Source organism: Lynx rufus, unplaced genomic scaffold (assembly GCF_022079265.1).
Source record: "Lynx rufus isolate CCGP_SWC_20201006 ecotype Redwood Valley unplaced genomic scaffold, mLynRuf1.p SCAF_25, whole genome shotgun sequence".
Classification (NCBI taxonomy): Eukaryota; Metazoa; Chordata; class Mammalia; order Carnivora; family Felidae; genus Lynx; species Lynx rufus.
Window position 1 is genome coordinate 7,656,655 of NW_025814840.1, and position 26,895 is coordinate 7,683,549.

General features: G+C 45.6%; 1 protein-coding gene across 3 annotated transcripts in view; it reads right to left on the reverse strand.

The window, feature by feature from the left end:
- Positions 1–143: 143 nt before the first annotated feature.
- The window catches only part of RNLS (renalase, FAD dependent amine oxidase), a 298,200-nt gene continuing 271,448 nt past the window's right edge, over positions 144–26,895 (reverse strand). For 2 of the 3 annotated variants that reach the window (XM_047088609.1, XM_047088608.1), the window contains exon 7: positions 144–505. In XM_047088609.1, coding sequence (XP_046944565.1) covers positions 290–505 — 216 coding nt within the window. In that variant the 3' untranslated portion in view covers positions 144–289. Of the gene's footprint in view, positions 506–8,854; positions 9,196–26,895 lie in introns of those variants that run through there. The other variant, XM_047088615.1, reaches the window with a different exon arrangement.

Consider the following 26,895-nt stretch of genomic DNA (forward strand, 5'->3'; position numbering starts at 1 on the left):
GATGGCCACTTGGAGCCATGACTATACGCAAAGCTTATCTCCCTCCAAGATGGGCACAGGGGAAGAACGTTGTAGCTGGACCGGAAAGGCAGCTCAGGGTGGAGAACAGAGTTTCAGAAAATTCACACAAAACGACTCCGTTGGGAATATTTTTTAATTGCAGGCAAGTGATTGGGTAGGAAAACAGTCAGCGTTCCCAGTGCAAAGACTTTCCATTCTGGTATTGATCTTGAGGCGATTCCGAAAGCCGTTTTCAGGGAAACGGTCACTCTTTCCCTTTACATAATGTTCATAAACGTGCAGGCAAAATAAATGTGTCATAGATGAAACTGCCAACCAGAATACCACCCGGCTGTCTCATGTGAGCTTGGTTTACGGATCCAGTGTTCTCCAGTGAGCATCGCAAATCCACATAATGTTCCCGAGTGCTAAATTTGGAGCTCTGATTTAGCTGACAGATGTTTAAAATCACATTGAGTTGGACAACTCCCTGAGGAGGACACAGCTGCAGATGTGAAAGAGAGCAAGTTATTTCCAGTTAAGGTCGGCGGGAACTCAGCCTGAAAACCTTCCATCTCCATCCGCCTTCTTCAGACAGGATGAGATGGGCGAAGGAACGTTTGCATGCTGATTCCACCCACCCTTGGCCAAACCTCACCCTCTTGTCAAACTGTTTGCCAAGATAAATGCAGAAGTTGCATCTTGGGCCAATTGTGGGTGCTCCAGTCAGCCTTCATTGAGTATAAAGGGGGCTGCCAGCCCTTCAAAAAGTGTCACAAAGCCACATTTTGGAGCCTCTCTGGTGGCATCTTAAGCCTGCGAATGAGGATGATTTTGGAATTCTGCACTTTGAGATTCTTCGGATGTCAACCACTCAGGATAGGTGGAAATTCATGTGCTGAATGAGGACAGAGAGGCCATGGCAAACCCCCCCCCCCCCCCGCAACCTCCCAGCCCTCCTCTGACATCCAAAACAGTTCCTCCTTCGTTTTTTAAAAACAACAAATTTAAAATTATCCTAGAATCTTCATAACAAAAATCACATATTTTAGACTTGTTTCAAGGCTCAGACTGAAATGGATTTGTTTAAAAAAATTGTCTGTGCATTTGATGTGGGAGACTAGTGACCTTTGGTATTTTGTGTTAAAAAAAAAATGTTTGATGTCTAAAATTTCCCGACTGAGCTTGTATTGTTTCTAGTCTCTTTCCATGATCTTTCCAGCCTACATCATTCCCCACGTTCAAAATCAGTCCTTTATTTACTCAGCGGAGGTTTTGACATAGTTATGAGCTCATCCCGATGGCAGCTTCGAATCAATGCAAATCGCATTATGATGTCACAATTGATGCGATATGAGTGTTAAGTTAAAAGATCGTAAAACGATTTTAGGACAGAGCCCGAGAGACATTTCTCGTGCTGTCAGGGGAATGGCAGGAAGGGGGCCACCGAAGGTGCACTGCATTCGCATCAGGGAGGACTGTGTGCACAGGTTCTTACACAATCTGCCTTATCATTGGTGGAAATTGATGGGCAACTGGCTAGGGTGACAGAATGGGTGTGGCTCACAATCTTCATGTAGTGTGTTGAACAGATACTACGTCAGGGGGGTGACAAACTGGGAACATGGCAAGCTCAGCCCCAGTGCCAATTAATCCCGGGACCTACTCTGCAGATGGTCAGGTTGGGAGGCGTCTAGCTGGGAAGAAGAATTCAGGCACAGGATGAAGAGGAAAGGCAGAACTTGACTCTGAGGCTGGTGGGAGAATCTCAGATGGATTCCTGTGCCGCCATTTGTAAAGACTATACTTCCTGACTTCCTGGAGGAAGGACGTTTTACTACATGACTCAGTCTATGATGTTGAAGTATGGATTTCCATAGTCTGGAGTGGAAGATTATACACCAATCCGTTCCCGCGGACAGCTTCAGGAGAGTGAGGTTGGAAAAAGAAAGGAGGAAGTGATGAATTTCAAAAACAGGCCTAAACTGTTTGGTTTGTTGCAGCAAACACTTATTTTATACCTAAGAAATATCAATACAATAATTGAATCACACGTGCATAAACACAGTCCTCCTCCTGACAGAAGTTTCAACGGAGGAAGGGTCAGGAAACCAGAATTGACTAGGCAAATTCTTTGACCTCATCTCTGAGGAATCACGCTATTTCTGGGAGAATAAAATGCATCAATAGGCACAGATAGGACTTTGAGAAGTTGAAAGGTGTCTGCAGTGCAAAAATGTTACTGCCGTCGTTCATGGTAAGACATAAAGGGTAATTTATAAATCTTGCTGAATGGTTGTGATTTTAATGGTAATTCCTGCAAGAGAGTCTTTTGCTCATATATTTTCAGAGGACTTGGGACACTGAAGATAAAGGTTTAGGATTATGCATTTAGGGTTCTAGTTAATAAAATGTCATTTGACTTTTGGAAAGAACCGTCTTTTAAATTTTTTTTTTTAACGTTTATTTATTTTTGAGACAGAGAGAGACACAGCATGAACGGGGGAGGGGCAGAGAGAGAGGGAGACACAGAATCGGAAGCAAGCTCCAGGCTCCGAGCCATCAGCCCAGGGCCCGACGCGGGGCTCGAACTCGCAGACCGCGAGATCGTGACCTGAGCTGAAGTCGGGCGCTTAACCGACTGAGCCACCCAGGCGCCCCAAGAACCATCTTTTAAAGTCCATTTTGAACCCTGACCCCACCACTCACTTGTTGTGATAACTCTGGGAAAACTAGTTAATTTCCCTGAGCCTCCATGGCTATAAACAGAGGATGTCATAATGCCTTCCTCCTCGGGCTATAGTGAGAAACACATAATATGATAAATGTTCACTGTCGAACCCTTCTATGCATGGAAATCATGGCCACTCACTTCACTGGGAGGTCTCTAAGCAAAGCGCAATTTTTATTGGATGAGCACAAATGTTCGTTCTTTTGTGCCAATGGACACACCGACGTAATGGGGAAACGATAAACTCAAATCTGCAAGGTGAACTAAGGCAATGGTTAGGAACAAATCCCAGGCCTAAGATCCGGCCATTAGGTCGTAATGGAAACCATCTGACGAAATTCTGTAGATGTTCTCTTGCCTTAGGAGTGTTTGGGCTTGTAACGTCTGGATGTCCGAAAAGACACGCTCACCTTCTCACCCGAGACCCAGGGATCCTTGGCACAAAGATCATGAGGAAGTGGGGGAAGAAGAGTGGAGGCTATGGAGCTCTGCTACGGATAAGCGCACATCCCTCAAGCCGAAGAGCATTTTGGACACCCCAGTTTCTACTGGACGTTCATCCTGTGGACTTTGTTCGTTTTCGAATTCTAAACACAAAGCTAACAGTAGACAATGTCCTCACGTAATGGCTCCTTCCTACTTAGCATTAAAGTATGGTGTGGGACATGCCACATTAATCATCAGCTACGAAAGGACTGGTTTGGAAAAGTACCCGGGAGTGGGCTGAGAACACCTAGCTGGGAATCACATCGGTGGGTCTCACCTTGTGACCAGTTGGTAAAGTGAAGGTACGAAGACAGAGGAAAGAGGGGTTGCTAAAGACCCCCACCTCTAGCTGAGTGAGCAAAATGATCCCCATTTCCAACTTGGCAGAAGCCATCACATCAATATATTTATAGGACATTGATTATAATTTTAATTGGGGCTGGGAAAGGGGGGTAGTTGCACAAATGAAAAGGAAATATATTACCTACCATCACCGCGGGGAGTAACCTCCAGGGCCGAGCCTAACACCCTTCCTCAACTTAAATGGGCTTTAAGGATATGTGCTTATGGGTGCCAAGGCTTTTCAAAAGAAAGTCCTACTTGGAAACAGTTTACACGACTGTCCCTGGGAACCAGGTGAATGAATTATGGCCTACCTGCACAACAGTATCCACCTGTAAACTGAGTAAGGAAAATCTCTATACCTGTATTTATAGCTACCAACTGAGTACGTTCTGAAATGAAAACCCAGCTACCTCACTGTGTGTGGCGTATGCTAATTTTTCCCCAGGTGTATGAAGAATAAAACCGGAGGCACGGAATGTATACAGGACGCGGCAGAAATTTAAGTTGGAATTTTCAGAAGAGCAAGATTGATCGGGGCCGAGAGGAGGGGTTATTAAGTATCTAACCGTACCCGAATCCTTGACTCCGAGGTTAAAAGAACACATCCTCTGTGCCCGCTTCACGTCATAATTCCTCGACCAACAAATCACTCAAAAGAACAGGAACTGGGAAGATGAGCGAACTTGGGTTGGTTTCCTTGGGTATCGCAGGCATTTCCTCATGATGCCATTCTGATTTTCTCTTTCATCCAAGATCAGCAGATCGGCAGGTGTTAGTGAGGGCTGGGTTAAGATTTCTCTTCGCCAAATGCCTGTCATTTGGGCAACTGTGCTAAGGGCTTTATAAACATGAGCTCCTGCAAGGATATAACCCAACGCGGTAGCTCTACGAAGGTAGCTGTTATTTGCCCATTTTCCAGATGATAAAACTAAGACTCCAAGAGGTGAAATGATGTGACCGTGATCATGGAACAAGGCAGAGTTTGGACTGGAACTCATTTGGCTTTATAAATCTTGTTGACTGACTGATATTAATGGTAATTCCTGTAAGAGAGTCCTTTGCTCATATCTTAGCTCATGCTAACCCGACTTCCTGGAGAGCACTGTGCTTTTCAGGCCTCCGTGGAAGGGTCCTCGGGCTGATTTAGACAAACAGCAGTGCTTTCCTTAGCCTTGAATTTGTATTCCCTTCATCTGACCTAATTTCAGTACTTTACCAATCCACTGATACCACTAGAAAAGAGAATTGCCTTTTTGTTTTGTTTTGTTTTTCCTCTTGAAAACGAAAATCTCTGGGGCGCCTGGGTGGCTCATTCGGTTGAGGGTCTGACTTTGGCGCAGGTCCCGATCTCACAGTTCATGAGCTCGAGCCCCGCATTGGACTCACTGCGGTCAGGGCAGAGCCCGCTTAGGGTCCTCTGTCCCCCCTCTCTCTCTAGCCCCTCCCATGCTCACGCTCTCTCTCTCTCTCTCTCTCTCAAAAATAGACAAACATTAAAAACACATAAATACAAACGAACATTTCTTTAAGGAAGTCAGAGCAGACCTTAAGGGCATCGTGCTGAGATAAGTCAGATGGACAAAGACAAATAGTATATATCACTTACGTCAGACACAAGCGTTTGTGCTTGACATTAACGAAAGATACTACGTTTGCTTAGCAGAAAGTAAGAAAGAACTTTTAATGACTTTAAAAAGCCTTACTGCAAAACAAACACACCAACAGCACATTCTTTATTGCTTTCTAGGAAAAAATACTGTATGCGTATGTGCAATCGCCAACAGTTCAGATAGAATTAGGGAACGGATAATTCGGAGGATACCGGAAGGAGTTAGAGAAGAATTTGCCTAGATATGCTGCAGTAGTGAACATGAAATTCAGTGATTTAAGACAACAGAGATTTATTTCTCACCCCTACTATATGTCCAACGTGGGTCAGCAGAGGTGAGGGAAGCTTCACCACCAGATGACACTGCCTGCTCAGGACCAGGCTGTAGGGTCCACCCGAGCAGGGGAAAGGGTACCTGCTGTCAGATGATGATACACGGAGGTGATGGAGAGCGCTTCTGCTTAAATTTCATTGGTCAAAGCGAGTCACGTGGCCACGGCTAACTTCGAGAGCAAGAAATCTTGGTGAACCCTGGTAATGTGTACCCCTACCATGGTTTCCCCTTAGGCTTATTGTAGAGATTAAATGTTAATTATGATTGTTACCATTTTTTTTTTTTCAGTATTCGCTAAGAGGCGAGGCATTAGATGATTACAAAAATGAGCAGCATCGGACGTCTGGCTTTGGTCAGTTCAGAGTTTAACGGAAGGAACAAAATTAAACCAAGAGCCCAAACACAATGGGGTAAGCGTCCCACCCCCAGACAGCTGTGCACTGAGCAAAGAGAATAGCGATCGGATGAATCCCTTCCGGATGGGCAGGTGGGGCACGAGGGGTCCTCATGGGAAGCTTCCCTGTGAAGGTCATGCTTCGGAGTTTTGCCAGATGAGGGATCTCAGATGGTGGGCAATAAGAAAGGCCACCCAGGTGGAGAAAAGAGCCTATAGAAAGGCTCAGATCCAGGAGAACTGCCCTGGCCTGAACGTTTGTGTCCCCCTCCCCACATGCATGTATTGGAATCGAATCCTCAGTGGGACGATCTTTGGAGGTAGGGGGCCTTTGGGAGGCAATTGGGTCATGAACGGGATCAGTGCCCTTCTAAGACGGGTCCAGAGAGCTCTGCTCTTGCCACCGCATGAGGAAACAAGGAGCCAGCAATCTGCAACCTGGAAGAGGCTTTCGGCAGACCCCAACGATGCAGGCGCCCTGCTCTCAGACTGTCTGCCTCCAGAACTGTGGGGAATACAGTCTGTTCTGTTTGTTTATAAGACACCCGTGCGTGGTATCGTTAGAGTGCCCGAGCTAAGACAAGAGTGCACAGTAAGTATTTTCTTGGAAATCTAAAGACCAAGAGTTCATACTGAGGATCTGTGGGAGATGGCGGTAGGGAAGTGGGCAGAGCCCAGACCAAGGGAGACCTTGTATGTCTATGTCATAGACAGCAGTTCTTTTTTAAGTGTATTTTTATTTATTTTGAGGGAGAGATAGAGAGCCATCAGGAGAGGGGCAGAGAGAGAGGGAGAGAGAATCTCAGGCAGGTTCCGCACTGTCCGCGCAGAGCCAACCTGGGGCTTGAACTGACGAACTGTGAGGTCATGACCCGAGCTGAAAGCAAGAGTCAGACACTTGACCACCGGAGCCACCCAGGCGCCCCGACAGGTTTTGTTTTTAATTGCAGGATTACTGGTGTTGTGCACATGGTCTGTGTTAGCCACGGAACAGCATGGTGCAGTGCAGAGCCCTCTATCCGAGTCCCTTCGGTGTTCAATTGGTTGTCAAATGAAGGGTGCTCGTTAGCTCTGTGACCTTTGATATCTCAGGGTCCCACGACCCTTATCGGTAAATGAAAGGTTTGAGGCAGGTAAATTTTGAAGTTCTTTCAAACACTGAAGTTTAAGGACTATGACTCAGATATGCACTCTCCAGGGTGCCTCAGCCCCAGGAAGACGGCCAGTTGACCAGATAATCTTACACACACACACACACACACACACACACACACACACGGTTTCAGCGCACCTTTCTGGTACAGGCAATTCAGTCATAACTACAAAAAGTGTAACATTTATGAGAAGCATTTAGATTTAGGCCTTGCCAAGCTTATTCTTTGGGCTTCAAAATCTGCAATCCATGGCCGGGGGTGAGGGGGTGGGGGGAAAGTATTTCCTATCATGAAATCGCACATTTTCAAGGCCTTCTAGATCTCAGAATTGCTGATTTGAATTACACTGTGGTTCCTGCACTATTCACAGGTGCTAAAAAAGGATTCTGACCCGAGGATTAAGTCTGTGGCTAACAGAACATCTAGCATTGATCCTTGATACTTGTCAAGACCTTGTAATTATCACACTTTATTCTGGGCCCTATGAAGTCTTCTCGGGTTCTTGTCTGATTTGCCCTGGCTGCTTGAAGCGCTGTGGGGCTTTGGTGAAGAATGCACATTTCAGAGACAAACTGTTTAATTTCTCAGGGCCCCAGTTGCCTCCTCTGAGAAGGGAGAACGATACAAAGTTTTTTAATAGGCAGCGAGACCCTGTCGGAATGGCTACAAGTAACAACTCAGGCAACAGCAGCCGTTGGCGAGGATGTGGAGAAAGGGGAACCCTTTTGCACTGTTTGTGGGAATGCAAACTGGTGCAGCCACTTTGGAAAACAGTGGGGACGTTCCTCAAAACATTAAAAATAGAACTACGCCAGCACCCAGCAATTGCACTACTAGGCATTTATCCAAAGGATATAAAAAGGCTTATTCCAAGGGGCACATGCACCCCCACGTTTATAGAAGCACTATCAACAATAGCCCAAGAATGGAAAGAGCCCAAATGTCCTTCGATGGATGAATGGATAAAGAAGATGTGGTGTATATATATATATATATATATATATCATGAAGGAAGGATGAACATGAGGGAAGGAAAGCAAAAATAATATAAAAACAGGGAGGAAGAAAAAACATAAAAGACTCTTAAATACAGAGAGCAAACTGAGGGTTGCCAGCGGGGTGTTGGGTGGGGGGGGAAGGGCTAAATGGACAAGGGGCAACAACACTCGTTGGGATGACCACTGGGTGTTATATGTAGGGGGTGAATCACTGGATTCTACTCCTGAAATCCTCATTGCACTAGATGCTAACTAACTTGGATATAAATTAAAAAATAAATAAATAAAAGAAAAAAAATCGGCAGAGTGAAAAAAGCTTAAAACCTCAGAGCAATGCCTGATGCACATGGTAATGTTAGCTATAGTGACTATTAAGAAGTTGGGTTGAGGAACACGAAGAGAATTTGAGTTCGAGCAGGTGGGGTAGGAGTCGGGTGCAGAAAAATCACATGGTGGTTGGAGCGGGGGAGGGTGCGGTGCTCAACGTCTCTGAATGCCTAGAACACCTTTGTTGATCAGAGTAAATTCTAAAATCCCAAACCAGCCAGGTTTTCATATATTTGGATTTGAAGAATCGTTATTATTCTTTCTATTAACCCTGTTGGCAATTATATTATCCCAATCAAAAGTGGATTTACTGGTAAGCTAATGAAGCTTAAGTTTCAGTCCTTCCCCATTTGGGAGAACCCCTTCTAAATTTATTTTCACATGTACTTTTTTTAAAGAGAGCTTTCCACCACAAAAGGTATAAGCTTCGGCATCACCGCTCTCCCCACCCCCCTGCCCCCGCCCCAGCCCCAGCTGGATTTGCCCGGATCATAGTGACTGGGTCATAGGGAAGGATGGGTAGGGTACCAGGTACGAGTCAGAATGCCTGAGTTCAGGCTTCCGCTCAGCCTTTTGCTGCCTGGGTTACTGTAAGCAAATTACTTTCACAGCCTGCACAGTTAGTACGAGTGGTTATAAGCGGCTGATCTTTCCCTTTTGAGAAAGAAGAGGGTCTTGGTTTGTTCGCAGGTGATCTGAGGATTCTTCAGTCGCCCCTTCAAGACTAGCGTCACACATTACTGTTCTTTGAATCCCTTTCCCTTCATCTCCCCAGCGGCTGGCGGCTCGTGCTGGAGAAATTCGCATAGTAAACGTCCTGGAAATTAGAGAAATGATTGTCATTTCTGGGGTTTTCTTATATGGGGTACCCTATTGCCAGAAGATGGGCTGGTAAAACTTGGTTTGCATAGGTAAATTCTGAATGCTATTCATTCATTCATTCATTCATTCGTTCGTTCATTTATTTATTTATTTAACCAGGCTGAGGACCCAGGTATCTGTGAGTCATGAGAGCCCTTGGGTAGGCAGGCAAGTCACTTCCCAGGAAAGCTCACCCTCTCTAAGCTTCCCTGCAGGCTCCCTTGAGAAGGTGAATGCCGGATTTGTAGCAGGTTTATGCACAAAGACCCATGAAGAAAGAAACACAGGGCAGTGGAAAAGAACGCTCGAGGCTGTGTCCTCCAGAGCTTTGAACCTCAAATGGTGATGTCTGGGTCACGGAGGAGGCTGCTCCCAAAATAACTCCCCTGATTTCTGGCCAAAACAGAGGACTTTTCTCCCTCTACGATTAACGCAGAATGTTGGATGCCCAGCCGTCCCAGAATACTTCGCACTCCTGGCATTTCTAACTCCATTCCTTTTTAGAGTGGTGGAATATTCTCTTTCAATCAGGCCAGCAGCCTGGAAGCTGGGGGTGAGGCTTGATCTCCCAGACAGAAAGATGCTATTCTGGTCTTACCAGGGTTTCATCACGTCACAGTTCAGACCCCAGCTTTCAAGGCAATCTTGTTTCTTTTAAACACACACGCACAGCTCCGTGACAAACGACTTCCACTTTAAGAATACCCACAATGCCATGTGTGCTGCTGGAGGAAGGTAGCTGGCCAGTGGCCAGGCGCTGCCCTGAGCAGAGCGGGGGCACAAGAGCTGGGCCGTTTCTGCCTGAGTCACTCCTTGCTCGCTCGGCTGGTCTTTGCTCTGGTGCTCAAAGGGCCGGCCTGACTCAAGCTCAAGGTTGCATGTTCTGGCTCTTCCTACCTCCCGCTCCTTCTTTTCTTCTCGCACGGATGCCAGCCCTGCATCACTGTCTGGAAGCTCTCCCACCGGCATCTCACGGCCTGCTTTCCAGAACGCCAAACAGATCCACCACAAGTTCTATTTTTAATGAATTACAAATCTCACAGAGCGAAAACCCCGACGGTTTGGCAGATATTTGGGGATACGCTGCTGCAAGGCCAAGAAGCACCAGAGGGATGCTATGTTGGGTGCAGGGGTTGGGTTCCTGGAGGAAAACACGAGTGATATCTACTCCACACCTAAGTAGGAAGAGCGTGTAACCGACAAACCGTAGAAATCTGAACAGCGCGGTCAGACCCTCACATTTTGGCTTTGAGTACGTTTTAAAAACGATGATACCATACGCAAAAATCAATTCAAGATGCGTGAAAGACCTAAACGTGAGACCGGAAACCATCAAAATCCTACAGAAGAAAACAGGCAGCAACTTCCTGCTGCAGCAATTTCTCACTAGGCACGTCTCCAGAGGCAAGGGAAACAAAAGCAAGAACGAACTATCGGGACCTCGTCAAGAGAAAAAGCTTCTGCACAGCGAAGGAAACAATCGACAAAACTAAAAGCAGCCGACAGAATGGGAGAAGATATTTGCAAAATGACATATCGGATAAAGGGTTAGTATCCCAAATCAATGAAGACCTTATCAAACTCATCCCCCCGCAAAACAAATAATTCAGTCAAGAAATGGGTAGAAGACAAGCATAGACACTTTTCCAAAGAAGGCATCCACATGGCAAACACACACGAAAAGATGTTGAGCGTCACTCATCATCAGGGAAAAACAAATCAAAACCACGATGAGATACCACCTCACACCTGTCAGAATGGCTACAATTAACAAGTCAGGAAACAACAGATGTTGGCGAGGATGCAGACAAAGGGAAACCCTTTCGCACCGTGGTGGGAATGCAAACTGGTGCAGCCACTCCGAAAAATAGTGCGGGAGTTCCTAAAAAAATTAAAAATAGAACTACCCTACCACCCAGCGATTGCACTGCTAGGTATTTATCCAAAGGATACAAAAATGTTTATTCAAAGGGGCACGTGCATCCCAATGTTTATAGCAGCGCTATCGACAAGAGCCAAATTATGGAAAGCGCCCAAATGCCCATCGACAGATGAATGGATTGAGAAGATATGGTATGTATACACACACACACACACACACACACACACACACACACACTGCAATACTACTTGGCAATCAAAAAGAATGAAATCTTGCTATTTGCAACAACATGGATGGAACTAGAATATATTATGGTAAGCAAAATAGTCAGAGAAGGACAAATATCATATGATTTTACTCATGTGGAATTCAAGAAACACAACAGATGAACATAGGGGAAGGGAAGGAAACACAGGATATCAACAGAGAGGGAGGCAAACCAAAAGAGACTCTTAAATACAGAGAACAAACTGAGGGCTGCTAGAGGGGAGGTGGGTGGGGGATGGGCTGACTGGGTGATGGGCGTTAAGGAGGGCACTTGGGATGAGCCCTGGGTGTCGTACGTAAGTGATGAATCACCGGGTTCTACTCCGGAGACCGATACTACACTGTATGTTAACTAACTTGAGTTTAAATATATAAATTAAAAAAAACGTTTTAAATTAATTCATTAGTTAATTAAATGAATAAAAACTAAAGTCTTTTCAAAAAAAGGAAAAGAAAAAAAAGATGACCAATGATGGAAAGGAGGCCTGAGAAGAAATGGGGAAGAAAAGGACATAGGGGCACCTGGGGGGCTCAGCTGATTAAGGGTCTGACTCTTGATTTCAGCTCCGGTCATGATCTCATGGTTCATGAGATCGAGCCCCATGTCAGGCTCTGTGCTGAGTGTGGAGCCTGCTTGGGATTCTCTCTCTCTGTGTGTCTCTGCCCTTCCCCTGCTTGTGCTCTCTCTCTCTATCTCAAAGTAAATGAGTATTAAAAAAAAGAAGAAGAAAAGGAAATAGACAATCTGGATGTGCAGACTGGGAAGGGCATACATGATCCAATAACCTCACAAGGGGCTCGAGGCCACACCCGCAAAGGATGAGAGTGGCCACGGCTGGACTATTCTCAGAGAAACTTGTATCTTAAACATCTTGGGAAGGACACCAAATTCTATGGGCTTACAATCCAAAGGGGAAACTTTGGTGTAAGATTTCCTCGTAAGCAGAAAACGTTCTGTGAACGGTGGGATGTCTTAAGGATGACGCCATGTTTTATTAAGGGCTTTTCATAGGCTTTTAAACTTTATTTTTATTTCTCTATTAAAGGAACACTCATTACATCTCTTCTCATATCTGCTTCCAGTTCTGGGTTGGATTATCTCGGTACCTAACTCTACGCTTGAGGGTTTCTCAATGGAATCACTACTGATCAACCTTTGTTGGGCAGGAGAGTCCTGCCCCTTTCAGACCATTGAACATCTGTGGCCTGTGTCCACTAAATTCCAGGTGTGTCCCCACCAACCAGTCCCTGGGACAACCAGAGAGCATTCCATATATGTCCAGATGCCCTCCCTTACCACGTTGGGTTGAGAAAAAGAGCCCTTCTGTTCTTAGCGTCTACACAGTGCCTACCACATAATGGCTGGGCATGGCTATGGCATTAGGCCCACTGGGGCTTAAATTCCATCTCTGCCACTTTCAAGCTAGTATGACATTAGTCACCTCAGTTTTCTTATCTGTAAAATGGAGATAAGAGTACCGATGAGACGATGTGTGGAAAGCTGTAGGTGGAGGGCCTACAGGGACCACTACAATTACTACAGTATTGTTAGTGGCCTTAACCTATAGAAACCAGAAGCAGCAGACTCTTCCTTTCCAGGAGTGGCTCCATAATCATTGCATCAACTAGAACTCGTTCTGTCACAAGTGACTTAAATAAGCGAGCTCAGGTTGGCTGAAGCCAGACAAGAAGTTATGGATTCTAGCAGCTATCCCGTCTGTCCCCGGGGCTTAGCACGCAGGCCCCTCCAGACTCTGAGGACTCGGGATAGGAAAAGCAAGGGCATCCAAGCAAAGTCTTTGGAAGGAAAGGCAGTACATGTCAGAGAGATAACTACCAAATGTTCACTGGAGTGCGAATTGTTGGGAGTCTGCAATCACAGATGAGGGAAATTCAGGAAGGCCTATCCTCTTTGGGGAAAAAGCAATATAATGCAAACTGCAGGTGAATCCGATATATCAGACTTCTTTGGACACTTTAACAAATATTTGGTGACCGTGAGATTGAATAAAATGTTTTCGTGCCCAAGACTCTAGTTTGGCATTCACAAAGGATGGACGTGAATCGACAGTTCTCTGAATAAAGAAGTATTTACGAGGGACTCCTGAGAACAGTTTCTCTGTATGTAACTAGGATTAGTCTACTAAACTAAGGTCGCGTGCTTGAAAGCATTTTATTAGTTCTTTTTTGTCCCTCGGTTTCCTATTTTTTCACTGCTTGTTGGATGCCGTGGCAGAAAACCAAAGGGACAGTGACACTGGCCAAGTCTCAGTTGTCATTCTCGTCCAACCCCAAACAGGGCCCGGCCTAGCTCACTCTTAGAGGGAGTGTGAGCTAGGGCAGGGGACCCAGGGTTCCCTGGGTCAGATGCACTGTTTGGATGCACTTGTCCCGCAGTGGGCCAAGGACAGAAGCCACGAACGTCTGAGGGGCGTTCCCAACAGTCAGTGTTCCGGAACCAGGCCTCGAGGTCCTGAGAAGTCCCCCTTATCGGTGGTGTCTTCCACTGTCCTTTGAGGGGCCCCGAGGGAACCCAGGAAGGCTTGTTTCAACCCCAAGAGTTGCTCCTCCCGTAAGTGGCTGACTTGTTTACATGACGAACAGAAATTGTTTGAATTGCGTCCTAAAGCAAACTTTGAAATCGCTTGCCTCACCGAACTCCTTCATGCTTCTGAAAGTGCAGGGCTGAGATGAGGCCCCTACGCCGGCTGAGGACAGAAGCCTTCCAAACTCTGAGGCCATTTTTAGATTCTGGGACCCAGATGACCTCTTTGACGAGACGGGAGAGGAGTACGACGTGACGTCTGTTTCTACATATAGAATCCCTCTCAACCTGGGTACTCCTTGCTGTGTCTGTCCCTCGCAGATGCAAATTGGACCCACCGGACCCCTCCTGTGGTCAGGGTCTCCTTTCTATCCCATGGAGGGTCCCGTTTTGTCTTCGGGCCTCCCCCCACCGTTTTGTTCTGAGGATGGAGTGGCCTTTGCCTCAGTCTTCAGGTCAGGCAGGCACTTTAAGGGCAACTTAGAGGCCAACCTTGTTTGTCAGATACGGGTCCCCTTCAGCCCCACTTGCCGGTCTTGGGCCTCAGGGGTTCCTAAACTGGAAGTGGGGACCAGGAGTCTCTCCCCTGTGTGCTGTGACACTGTCTTGAGAGGGGAGCCCGTGCACTGATCTGCTCGGTGCTCCCCTCCCAGTTCATTTTTTGCCAGTCAGTGAGAGACCACATTTTTGACATACTCACGTCTCACCACTGGATGACCATTCCAGATCCCCAGCAAACACCTTTCTGGATGACCCCAGCGGAACCCCAGGAATGAGCTCACTTCCCAGAAGGGTTTCTCCACCTAAACATCAAATCCTTGCTTCGGGGAAGCAAACAAGCAATTCCCTTGGAATGTCTCTCCTCGAGCTGCTCGAAAGCCAGGCTTCTGCGTGCTGAGGTGCCTTCCGCGCCGCTCGCCCATAAACTCCTCTTGGCGGGCTGGTGGCCCGTGTGACAGTCTGAGGTCTAGCAAAGATTCGGCTCTAAGAGGCCACCGAGAGGTCACGGTCTCAACGATTTCCTCTGTTACTTATCTCTGGCTTGCGGTGTGGGAGCCTGCCTTTGATAGAAGGCATTTCTACCACAACGGCACCAAATCAAGCATTTCAGTGCTTTGCTTTTTTTTTTTTTACGTTTATTTATTTTTGAGACAGAGAGAGACAGAGCATGAACGGGGGAGGGGCAGAGAGAGAGGGAGACACAGAATCCGAAACAGGCTCCAGGCTCCGAGCTGTCAGCACAGAGCCCGACGCTGGGCTCGAACCCACAGACTGCGAGATCATGACCTGGGCCGAAGTCGGACGCCCAACCGACTGAGCCACCCAGGCGCCCCTCGGTGCTTTGCTTTGAGGTGGAGAAGAGATGGCTTCTCGTGCTGCGTCGTGTCACCGAGTAAATCGGGGAGTATCTCACTCTGCCCTGTTCGGCTGAGCAAATTCATTTCTGTGGCTTCCCTGGAGGCGCTTCCCAGACTCGGGGCAGGAAAGGAATCCTCTCGGCGAGGTCGACGGTTTTTCTTTGAGTAATTCCGTTTTCCGTTCTCTAGGAGGCACTCGTTCGGCCCCGAGATGGAGAGCAAAGCGTTTCTCAGGACTCCGGGGCGCGTCTCTCCTTCCCAACCCGGTTCGCGACTCCCCCACCACTGCCCTGATGCGACCCAGGGCCTCCTCCAGCCGAGCCAGTCTTCGGATGTCTCTTCTCGGCGACAGCGGGTCTTTGTGCAGTGCACGTGTCAACGGCAGGATCATCCCCCCCCCTCCCCCGTCTGGTCAGCTCAGCAGGTTCTTGGGTTCCCAGAGCCCCGGGGAGGATTTCTCAAGCTCATTTCATGTGGGTTTTTGCACCCCATCCTGTTTCGTTCTGATTTCGGACGACTGCTGTCTCTCCTCTGGGTCGGACAAGCAGGGCTTGCGTCTGACTGTGATCTGACGTGAGGGGCCCGAATCAAATACCCGGCACCGTGGCCCGGGAAATTGGTCGCACGCATTATGCCCTCTGTTCTTGTTGCGTCGAGAAGCATCCCAGTCAATGGAAACGTTCGGTCCCTTTCTGTCCGACGCTCCACCTCTGCCCCAGGGTGCTGGGACAGAGATGTGCTGAGCGGGGCGGTGTCCATCACAGGAAATGACAGCACACGGGCTGGAGACACGGCCACCTGTGGGACAGGACAGCTCCGGGCCGTGCCACAGGACCGGGCAGTGCACAGTGACGGGGGTGTGCCCCGGGGAGTCACATTCCCGCAACAGCCTGCCCCTTCTCAGGGCGGTCGACGCGTCCCAGCCTCTCAGCCCGTCCGGGTCTGGACAAAGGGAGAGCTGCGGGGACGGGGGCAACGGAGGACAAGGGCAGGGATATATTTCACGGGCCATAGTTTATGGCAGCGCTTTCCTATGTGAAACCTGGTTCACATGGTGACCGAGGGCACTGAAGCCAACGCATGACGCAATAATGGCCACTCTTCACCATGTGTCAGCATTCTTGATCTTTTTTTCTCTTTCTGTTATTTTAATTAAAAAAAAAAAAAAACCTTTTTGGCTCATGAAATTGCAATTGCGAACCACTTCTGAAACAAAGCCCATATTTTGAAAAGCAACGCTGCCTTAGTGTATGTGGAACCTTCCTGTGATCCGGGTCCCTGGGCCCTTCTCCAGGGATTCTAATTCCGTCTCAGGGCCCCGAATCTGCATTTTGTGTTAGCCTAGCTCGAATAGGACGGTGGTGAGGGCAGGAAATGGCTTTGATCTCCCATCTTTCCCAAGTGTTCTGAATGGAGAGCCTGGTACAGAATACACCCTTGACTGATGTTGGTTGAATAAGAGAGCGATGGAAAAGCAGGCATGGCCTGGTGATTTCGATCCACGTCCTAGAGGTCACTACTGTGTTCGATATGTCTCCTAATCCTCTTCTTTGTGGGGTCACATTTTATTGGACCATAATTTCAAGCTTACAGAAACGAGGCAAAAAGAGGACAAAGATGTCCATGTATCTTCCACCTAAGTTTCTAGTTTAGCCACTTTTCTTTTCCTTCACCCTCCCTTTGATCCGTCCGTCTAGCTATCTTTCACCTGTCCGTCAATCATCCATCACGTATCAGTGTAGCTATGCATCTCTCAACCCATCTACGCACCTATCATCTATCTGCTTATCTACTGTTTTTTTCTTCCTAACGGTCTGAGAGTTCATGGTGAACAAAATGCCCCTTAATTGCTAAATATTCACTATGTACTATCTAAGAACAAGGACATTTTCTCATGCAGGTTACAGTGTGAGGGCCCCTAGACCGGAGGCTTAATGCCTTATAACTGGAGAGTGGGCAATGCTGATCTTCAGGTGACTTCAGCCTCCCTCCCAACCCCCTCCAGCACAGCCCCCCCATTGTATCTGTATTAGTGCCTTGGATTTTATAATGCAAACAGTCAGATGATCTCTAGACTTCCGAGCCTCAGAATTGCTTTGAGATCCCACGTGGAAGCAGCCTTACGTCTTCTAATCTGGGGATTCTCAAGTGCAGAAATTCTCTGACTGCCCTTGAACGCCCTGGGGAAATTCAAAGCAAATGCAAATTTCCAGACCTCAGCCCTGAGAGCTCCAGTTCAGATGGATGGAGGTTTGTGCCCCAGGAAGCTGCATTCTACCCCCGCCCCCTCCTTTGTAAAAAAAATAATTAAATAAAAGAACGAAGATCGAAATGTCTTCTGGTCTGAATGTTACCTATTTTGGACGTTCTCTCTTAGCAGCGTATCATAAGAATTATTCCAGGTAGGCACATTTTCAAGTGACTGCATTAAATGCCACTGCTTTGATCTATTGGAATTTATTAAGTCACTTCCAATCAGTGTTTACTTGGGTTGTTTCCAGTTTTTCACTATTATAAGTAATGCTGGAAGTACACATATTGCCAACAAATCAATGTCTACATCCCTGATTATTCCTTGAACCCAGATTCTTAGAAGCATGATTATTGAGTCAAAAAACATGCTTAAGAAACCGCATTTGATACATGCTTCCAGCTCACTTTGTGGAGAGGCTGTGACAATTTTAACTTCTGTTAGTTTTGATCTCCTTTTAGAATTTAGTAATTTTTAAAAAGATGCCACTTTGCATTTCACTGTGGTTTTTAACCTGCATGCTTTTGTTTACCCATGAAGCAGAACATGATTTTATATGGGTGTATATGTGTGTGTGTGTGTGTGTGTATACACACACGTATATATACACATATATTTGCATATAAAGTATTTACACACACGTACATTTATATACATGTATACATAGACGTGTATATATTTTTATCACTTACTAGGCAAAACACAGTTATATATATTTATGTGTGTGTGTATCTTGTTCCTCTTTTTTTTTTTTTGGCCATTTCTGTGAAATCGGCTATTAAGTGGAAAAGAACTATAATGAGCCTATTTTTCTGCTGTAGAGAGACGGTGTCATTCTCATAGATTTGTAAATATCCTTCTCCCCCTTTTATAAGCAATATCCATTCTTTTCTTTCCTTTTTTAAAGACTTGTGGTAAGATATGCACACCATAAGAGTGACAGTTTTTAAGAGTACAGTTCTGTGGCACTCAGCACCCTCAGGATGTACTGAAGCCACCACTGACGCCTACCTTTTGTGCTTCTCCGTCTCCCTAAAGAAACCTCTGTTCTGTTCAGCCTCAGCCCCCATTCCTTCCTCCCCGCCTTCTGCTGTCTGTCTCTGTGAATTTGACTCCGCTAGAAACCTCAGCTAAGTGGGAGCCTGGATATTTCACGACTGTCTTAAGTCACTTAGCATAATATCTTCAAGTTTGCACCCATGTTGTAGCGTCGGTCGGCGCCCCCTTCCCTTTTGAGACTTCATGATATCCCGTTGTATGAATACACCACGTTTTGTTCATTCACGCCTTCATCCATCGATGGAAGCCAGTGGCTTCCACCTTTGGGCTATTGTGACTAAGGCTACTATGAACCCGAGTGTAGGCCTGTCTATTCCAGTCCCCGCTTTCACTTCTGGGCATATGCCCGGAAGACGGATTGCTGGGCCATGTGGTAAAATTCTATGTTGAAATTTTTGAGGACCCACCATGCCGTTTCCCACAGTGGCCGCGCCATTTGACATTCCCACGAGCAGGGCGGGAGGGTTCCAATTTCTCCGCATCCTCGCCAACACCTGTTGGTTTCGGTTACGTTTTGCTTTTGTTTGTTTGTTTGTTGTTGATAATAGCCATCTAGTGGTTGTGAAGGGGTATCTCATTGTGCTCATTTTCTGTTTTAATCAAATGAAAGATGACAGCTTGCCCTGATTTCCAGCAGCCGAATGGGAAATTCATTCTGTCATTTGGTGGGGGGTTGCAAAGGTTGCTCTCCCTGCTTTCTAGAATCAGGCCAGCGCTTGGTGCTAGGAAATTAGAGGAACGGTCTCTAACTCAACATCACCGCAATGCCCTGACGGCTCCCTGCCTACCCTTAGGGGCTCTTTGCTTCCAGGGAACATGTGTGGGCAGGGTTCTGGCTCTATAGGTGGTCTTACTATCTCTTTGAAGACCTACCACCAAGTAGGTTTTCCAATGTCACCCCCAAGCTGGACCCACCTATTTTAATTAGGGGAAAATTCATCAATTGGCTTTAAGGTACTCCAGATAATGTTTCTCCTTTATTAATTCTCAAATTGTTATTTCAAAGAGATTACGGAAAAATAAAGCCTATTCCCTGGAACTCACAACTCAGTTTCGATCCAGTTTAACATTATGCCTTGTAAAAACGTTTATGCTATGCAAAAGAGACACATGCAAAGATAGTTATTACAATGTTTGCAGTAGTGCAAATTTATTTATTCATTTTTTTAATGTTTATTCATTTTTGAGAGACAGAGCACGAGTGGGGTAGAGGCAGAGAGAAAGAGAGAGGAAGACACACAATCTGAAACAGGTTCCAGGCTTCAAGCTGTCAGCACAGAGCCTGATGTGGGGCTCGAACTCACAGACCACTCCAAGATCATGACCCGAGCTGAGAGGTCGGACCATGAGAGGCTTAACCAACTGAGCCACCCAGGCACCCCTGTTATAGTACCAATTTAAAGCAACTCAATGTCCATCTGTGGGGAAATGGATAAACAAACTCATATATTCATAAAATGGAAGACCATAAGGTAGTGAAAGTGGCTGAAATAAACGTACGCAAACCAACAGAGAAAAATATTAAAAATATAACACAGAGGGGGGACAAAGTTCTAAATGACTATATACAATATACTGTGATTTAAAAACTAAAGGAACGTTACCAGATTTTTATGAATACATAAAGTCAAAATATAAATATATGGGAGTGTGTAAATAATTTTAAAAACAAAATAAATAATAAATAAGATAACAAAAATTTAAATTATGGGAATAGTTTCCTTGTGACAGGAGACACTAGGTAGGAACGGAGAGATGGGACTTCTGTTTAATTTGTATTTCTTAAAAAAAAAAAAGAAAATGCCAAAAATTTAACCTTGGGTAAGAAGTTTATTTTATATTAAAGATATTATACTTTTACTGTAAATCATTTTAAAGTATTCTTTTAATAAATGGCCTGTAAACTTTTAGTCTTTTTTTTCTGACAGTTTTAAATATTTGTCTATATTTTCCTCTTTTTTCTAATTTAGGGAGGATGCGTATTTGGTTATCTTTATCCATTTAATCCATCTGGAAATTATTGTAATGCAATGTATAACCAATGAGGATACAATCACATTTGATTTCTCTTTTTTCCCTTCCTTCCTCCCTCCCTCTCTTCCCTCTCCCCCCCTTTCTTTTTCATTCTGTTCTTTCTCTTTCTTTCTACGAAATAGCTAGCCAATTTCCCTCAAATCATTTGTTAAATTATTCTTCCTTTCTCATTGGTTTTGATTGCTTCCTTTATCACATTGAGTGCTATTATAGCATTAATTTCATTGATTTGTGTCATTTCTAGAACCAATGGTAAACTTGTTTATTTAATTTTACAGTGTGTCTTAATATCAGCTGATAAGTCCCATATTTATGACCTTCTGGCTCATAAACTATTATTTTCACCTGTTAATTTTTCTAGATGAACTTCAGAATTATTTTTTCATGTTAAAAAATTCCATTGTGATTATGTGGAATTCATAAATTAATGACAGGAAAATGAAAAAAAATAACATCCACTATTCCCCTTCATGGACATGACATATCTTCCTACTTATTTAAATCTTTAAAAGTATTTGGTCAAATTTTGAGACCATTTCCTCGTATAAATTCTAGACATATCTTCTTAGAGATATTCCTTTGTATTCTATGCTTTTATAACATCTTTATTTTTATATGTTTATTTAAAAAATTTTAAAGTTTATTTATTTTGACAGAGAAAGCGCACATGTATAGCATGGAGAGGGGCAGAGAGAGAGAGAATCCCATGTAGGCTCCATGTTGTCAGCATAGAGCCTGACGTGGGGCTTGAACCCATGGACTGAACCATGAGATCATGACTTGAGCTGAAATCAAGAGTTGGACACTTAACCGACGGACCTCCCCCGCCCAGGAACCCCGACATTTTAATTTTTTTAATGTTTATTTATTTTTGAGAGAGAGACTGCACGTGAATAGGGGGCGAGGCAGACAGACAGGGAGACAGGATCTGAAGTGTGCTCCGTGCTGACAGCAGAGAGTCTGATGTGGGGCTCGAACTCACAAACCATGAGATCATGACCTGAGCCGAAGTCAGACGCTTAATCAGTTGAGCCACCCAGGCACCCCTCTACGTTTTTTGGTTAATAAAAATATGTACAAGATACATTTGCCTTGATTATTATGGCATATAGAAAGTTACTGATCTTTGAATATTTATACTTCAGCCTCTCTAGCCACTTTCCATTAATTTCAGAAGTTAGTTCGCCTGAGTTCTCCAGGAGTATGATCATATTAATGGCACTCATAACCATTTTCCTTTCTTTCCTTATGTTTACACTTCTTTAAATATGTTCCATGCCTTAATGCATACCCTAGGAATTTCAAGATACTGATTCAAGGATCTTTTACTTCTTTCCAATTTAATGTAAATGATTCTAGTGATTTGTTCTTAACTGTGATGTTTGTTATGGCTTTAAAATAGTCTTTATTCCCTTAAGGTAGCATGCCCCTTTGCTGAGTTTATCATAAGGCTTTACCAGTAATATATGTTAAGTTTATGACATAATTTTTCAGCACCTACTGAAATAATTATCAAGTTTTTATTATTGCAACTATTAATACAGATTATTGCATGAATGGATTTTCTAATTACAGGCACATTCTGTTAGGTCTTTTCTATACCATAGAGCTAATCTGTCAGAATGCTATTCATCCAGGATGGTCACTTTTCTCAACAGAGTGACACTTGCCAATGTTTTTTTTCTCCATAATGGTCTCTGTATCATTAACATTTTGTTTTCTGACAAGCTTTTGGTTTGCAGCAAACAGTTTGATTGTCGTCCAAAGGGTGAATAAACATGACTCATCGTAATGGTTAAAATACATTGTGCGAGTTTGAGGTTGGTGACTGTCTTACAGAAGTGAGTAGTACAATAGGTCTGACTCTTAACACCTTTAGATCAATTCCAGTAAAAGAAGACCGAGGAGATGAAAATGGAAGCCAATAAACCTTCATTGCACCATGGCAGAATTTGCTGCTACGGGTGCTTTACTTATTATCTGCACGGGGAAAGTATCACTTCTCCTGCTCTGGCACACGTTGTCCTCACACAAATGTGCTAACTACACAGGCCATTGTCCGTTACGTGGACCATTGTTAAGTGTTGTACTTCTAGAATAGTTTCTCTTGGGTTTCTTAGAATGGAGTGCTCATTTTCACTTAAACATTTTCTTCTTTTAATCTTTGAATTATTCAACAAAAATGTATTCAGGGTCTACTCTGTGCCCTATTGTGTGCTGGGTCCGGGGGAAACATTTTAGAAACTTTAGACATGATCCCTCTGGTTACAGAATTCGCTTACATATCCGTAAGTAAGATTCAAAGTTTTTTTCATGCTCGTTATTTGTACCTTGTCAGAGTTTATCAATTGTTACTTTTCTGTGTCTTTTGTTACATGTTTTAAGTACATAATACAGCTTAATTGTTGATGGCTTGAATGTTCTAGAACTAGTCATTCAGTATGTGCCAGGTAGGATTCTGGATACTGGAGATTCCGAAGTGAAGGAAAAAAGACAAAAATCTTTGTCCCCATGGAGGCTACTCTATTCTAATGAAATCCCAATTATGCCATCAGCACAGAGCCTGATGTGGGGCTCGAACCCACAAACCGTGAGATCATGACCTGGGCTGAAATCAAGAGTTAGACGCTTAACCGACCGAGCCACCCAAGTGCCCCGCTGTGTCCTTCTTGTACGTCAGGCTCTGCTTTTGTGGCTCCCGTAGTTTGAGTGGCAAGTGGATGCTGAAGGAGTTAAGTACGCATGTGATCGGGATCACCAGGATGGGAAGATAAGATTGGCTCAAGGAAAACAGGGTGCCATGTGTGTTAATGAGCACGGGAAAAAGCCATAGTAGCATTTATTCATCCTTTCACTCAAGAGTCAACAAAAATGTCTGAGCTAAAATGACTCTGAGCCCATACGTACGGTGGCAACTTAAATACGGTCCCTTGTGAGTTTCCATGAACACTGACGTGGCTTCCTAGCCGGGTCTAAAGTGTCTATACAACCTACAAATGCAGTGGTGTTTATGAGAGAAGATTGTCTTCCTACGTCGTATCTCACTAACGATAATAGTAATACTAACAGCTAAAATTTATCGAGCATTTTCTACGTGCAGGGCATATGCTAAACCCTTTACGTGCATATTCTGTAATCCTCAAGAACCCTAAAGTAGGTAAAATTAATATCTCCATTTGAGCGATGAACATCCTGAGGCTTAGACGCCTGAGAGACGGGTCCAAGATCACGGCGAGTAAGTGGTGGGTTTGACATGTCATGGATCCCCCACAATGTCATGGAACGAGCTTCCGTTTTAAACGAAGGTCAGGGACAGGAAACGAGTCCGCATACTTCGCCAAACATGTCAAGAACGTGAAATAACTCTCTCCCGGTTTTCACAGTGTTTCCGAGTAAATAATCTTCAGCAGAATCCACCCCAAGCATGCAATTCTTTGCCTGCAACATACATAGTCACGAAGGACAAGACATTGTTCGCTGCAGAGAACGCTCCCACATTTCGCACCTGCCCTACTGCTGGTAATGACCTATCCTGGTTTCTTTTCAAGGACCGCATCTGAGCAAAACACCCTTTCCCCAAGCGACAGGTGTCTGCGTGCCCACTGGAGCAGAACAAGAGAAGGTGGCCCATGGCTGGTCTCAGGTAGGCACCACCATTCTGCTACACGAAGGTTTGAAGAAAGGTTTGACGCTTTGAAGCTTCCGTGTTTCGTCGGGTCTCCTGTCAACACGCATGCTCGCCTCACCATCCACTCTCCCAAATGTGCTATATACATGCAGACGGAACTAGCTGTCACCCGAGCCTGGGGGCACCGGGAGGACTGCCTGTCCTCTCCCTCCCCGTCTCTTTCATCATTGCCGTTATCATTTATTAAGCACTTACTGTGTGTCCAGCACGCTGCTAAGGTCTTATCTGCATTCATGCCTCACAGCAATCCTATGAAGTAGCTACCTTTCACTCATTTCTCAGATGATAAAGCAGGCTGCGAGGTGGTTGAACTGCCTCAAGGTCACAATGAGGAGCAACGTCTGGATTAAAACCTGAATCTATTTAGCCCCGGAGGATGTGCTCTTAACTGCAAAGCTACACTGCTTGCCTTAAAGGATTTACACTAGGGTGTAGGATCAAGGAACAATGGACCAGATGTGTGGATCTAAGATAAGCCTGTATTTACATAAAGTGACAGGGCTGAGATTTAGAGGTTCTTAATCTGGGGTCCATAGACCTCTGGGTGGCTAAAAATAGACTGTGGCGGCCTCGTAACCCTCTAGAACAGGAGGCAGCGATCTTTTTCCTTTTTTCTTAAAGGACCAGATAGTAACTATTTTAGGCTTTGCAGGCCATATGGTGTCTGTCGCAAACAATCATCTCTACTGTTGTAGTGCAAAGACAGCCACAGAAAATATACAAACGAACCGGCCAGGCTGTGTTCCGATAAAACTTTATTTACAAAGATAGGCAGCTAGCCAGCAGGCTCTAAAATGGTGCGTGAGTTCTATGTATATACGTGCATTTTTGCTGTCCTTAGAAGATCCAGAGTTTTCCGTCGCTTCTCACGACGATTCGAAATCCAAGACGGCTAAGACCTGGTCTAAATGGTCTCCAAGCCCCTCCGAACTGAGACATTCCAGCATTCTATGGATTCTGCATGTGTTTTAAATTAGCATTCTCTTAAAGATTCTTTCTCCCTAACAGCCTCATTTGATGCATTCTGCTGTGAACCCTTAAGCGGATTATAATCCCCCGCCCGTCGTTGAGAAGGAAACGAAGGACGTACTGCCATTTCAACTTCCCTGGCTTTCCTGGCCAGATGGTAGCGGCTGGAACACGAATACACTCCCGACTGGGAAACGGCAGCTCGGTCCCGCACCAGCTAGTTTGACGTTTGCTCAGCCTTTTTCTTCTTCTTCCCAGAGATCACATTCTGTGTCCCACTGAGCCCTCACCACCGAAAGCACTCACTTGTCTTGACCGAATTGATAACGCGGTTTGGACTCATGCAGTCAGCCAGGTGGGCCCAGGTAAGGTGTGGAGGGAGAGACGCTGTCCGATGCGTTTCACTGACACATCTCTGCGTCTGTTCAGAGACCGTCCCCCTCCCAAGAGAACTTGGTTCTTCCTCTTAGGGTTCCCCAGCTCCGTGAGCTGCAGCATCTTACTAACCGCCTGCAATGACACCCACGGGTACCTTTACCCTGCCCGCCGCTCTGTGGGACTTGTGTGCCCCTAACTGGGATCTTTGGGTGGACCTCGCTGATTATGTTCCTTTTTTGTCCAGAGTCTGGTACCCTGCTTGGCATATCTGTTCTAGCTTTTTAGCACCAAGATCCCTGAAAGCTACAGCCAGTGTTAAACGCTTGCATTACCTCTGAGAATCAAAACAGTGATTGTCCCATCAACTCGAATAAGAAGCCAGATTGCTTTAAATTTGAGGGAGGAAAAAGGAGATACGTTAAAACAGGGAATCACAAATTTGCACTTATATTGCAGGTTTCTGAGCACGGCGCAAGAAGGGGAGAAAGGACGGAGGGCTGGAGGATGACGAACGTCGAGGCCGACAGGGGTCTGCACGCTGCTCCCCGAGCGCGCCTGCGCCCGAACTCGGCGTCGCCAGCGCGCGGCGATTTCTCATAGCGAGCGACCCCCGAAGAAGGAAATAAGCCCGCAAATGAAAATAAGGGGAACATCAGTCACTCAGCCGGGACTCGTGGAGACTTTATTCCAGGCTAGACGCGTGTATGTATCACATCGGCGTTAGTGCGAGTGCTCTGAAATGAAACCTAAGAGGGCCACGTGGTGCGGCTTGTCCCTCCAACTCGTGTTTCAGCTCGGCCTTCTGGTCGCTGTCACCTGCCAGCAGCGTGGTGCCCCGTAAACAGAAATGGGTCGCGGGCGCGTGGGTTGCTCGTGTCCTGGCAGGTCATTGTGTGACCTTGGCTGGCCAAGCCCTGTGCCTTAGTTTCCTGATTTGTCACGTGTAAGAATTCCCTGCTCTGCATACTGCAGAGGGGCGTTAGGGGGGCTGGAATATATATATATACTTGCACTTGGACGAGTATAAAACACCAGATAAATGTGAAATTGACCTTGTTCTTTTTGCTTAACAAGGTAGTGGGTAGGCGGGGGGTGCGGGTGATGGCATTTTGCACAGAAGGCTTAGTGACTCAATGAAGTGTTTCCCCCCCACCCCCCGTAATATCTGGTCTGGGATTATTACCGCGTTCTCGGTGTTTCTAGACATCCTTCTCCCCTTCAGAAA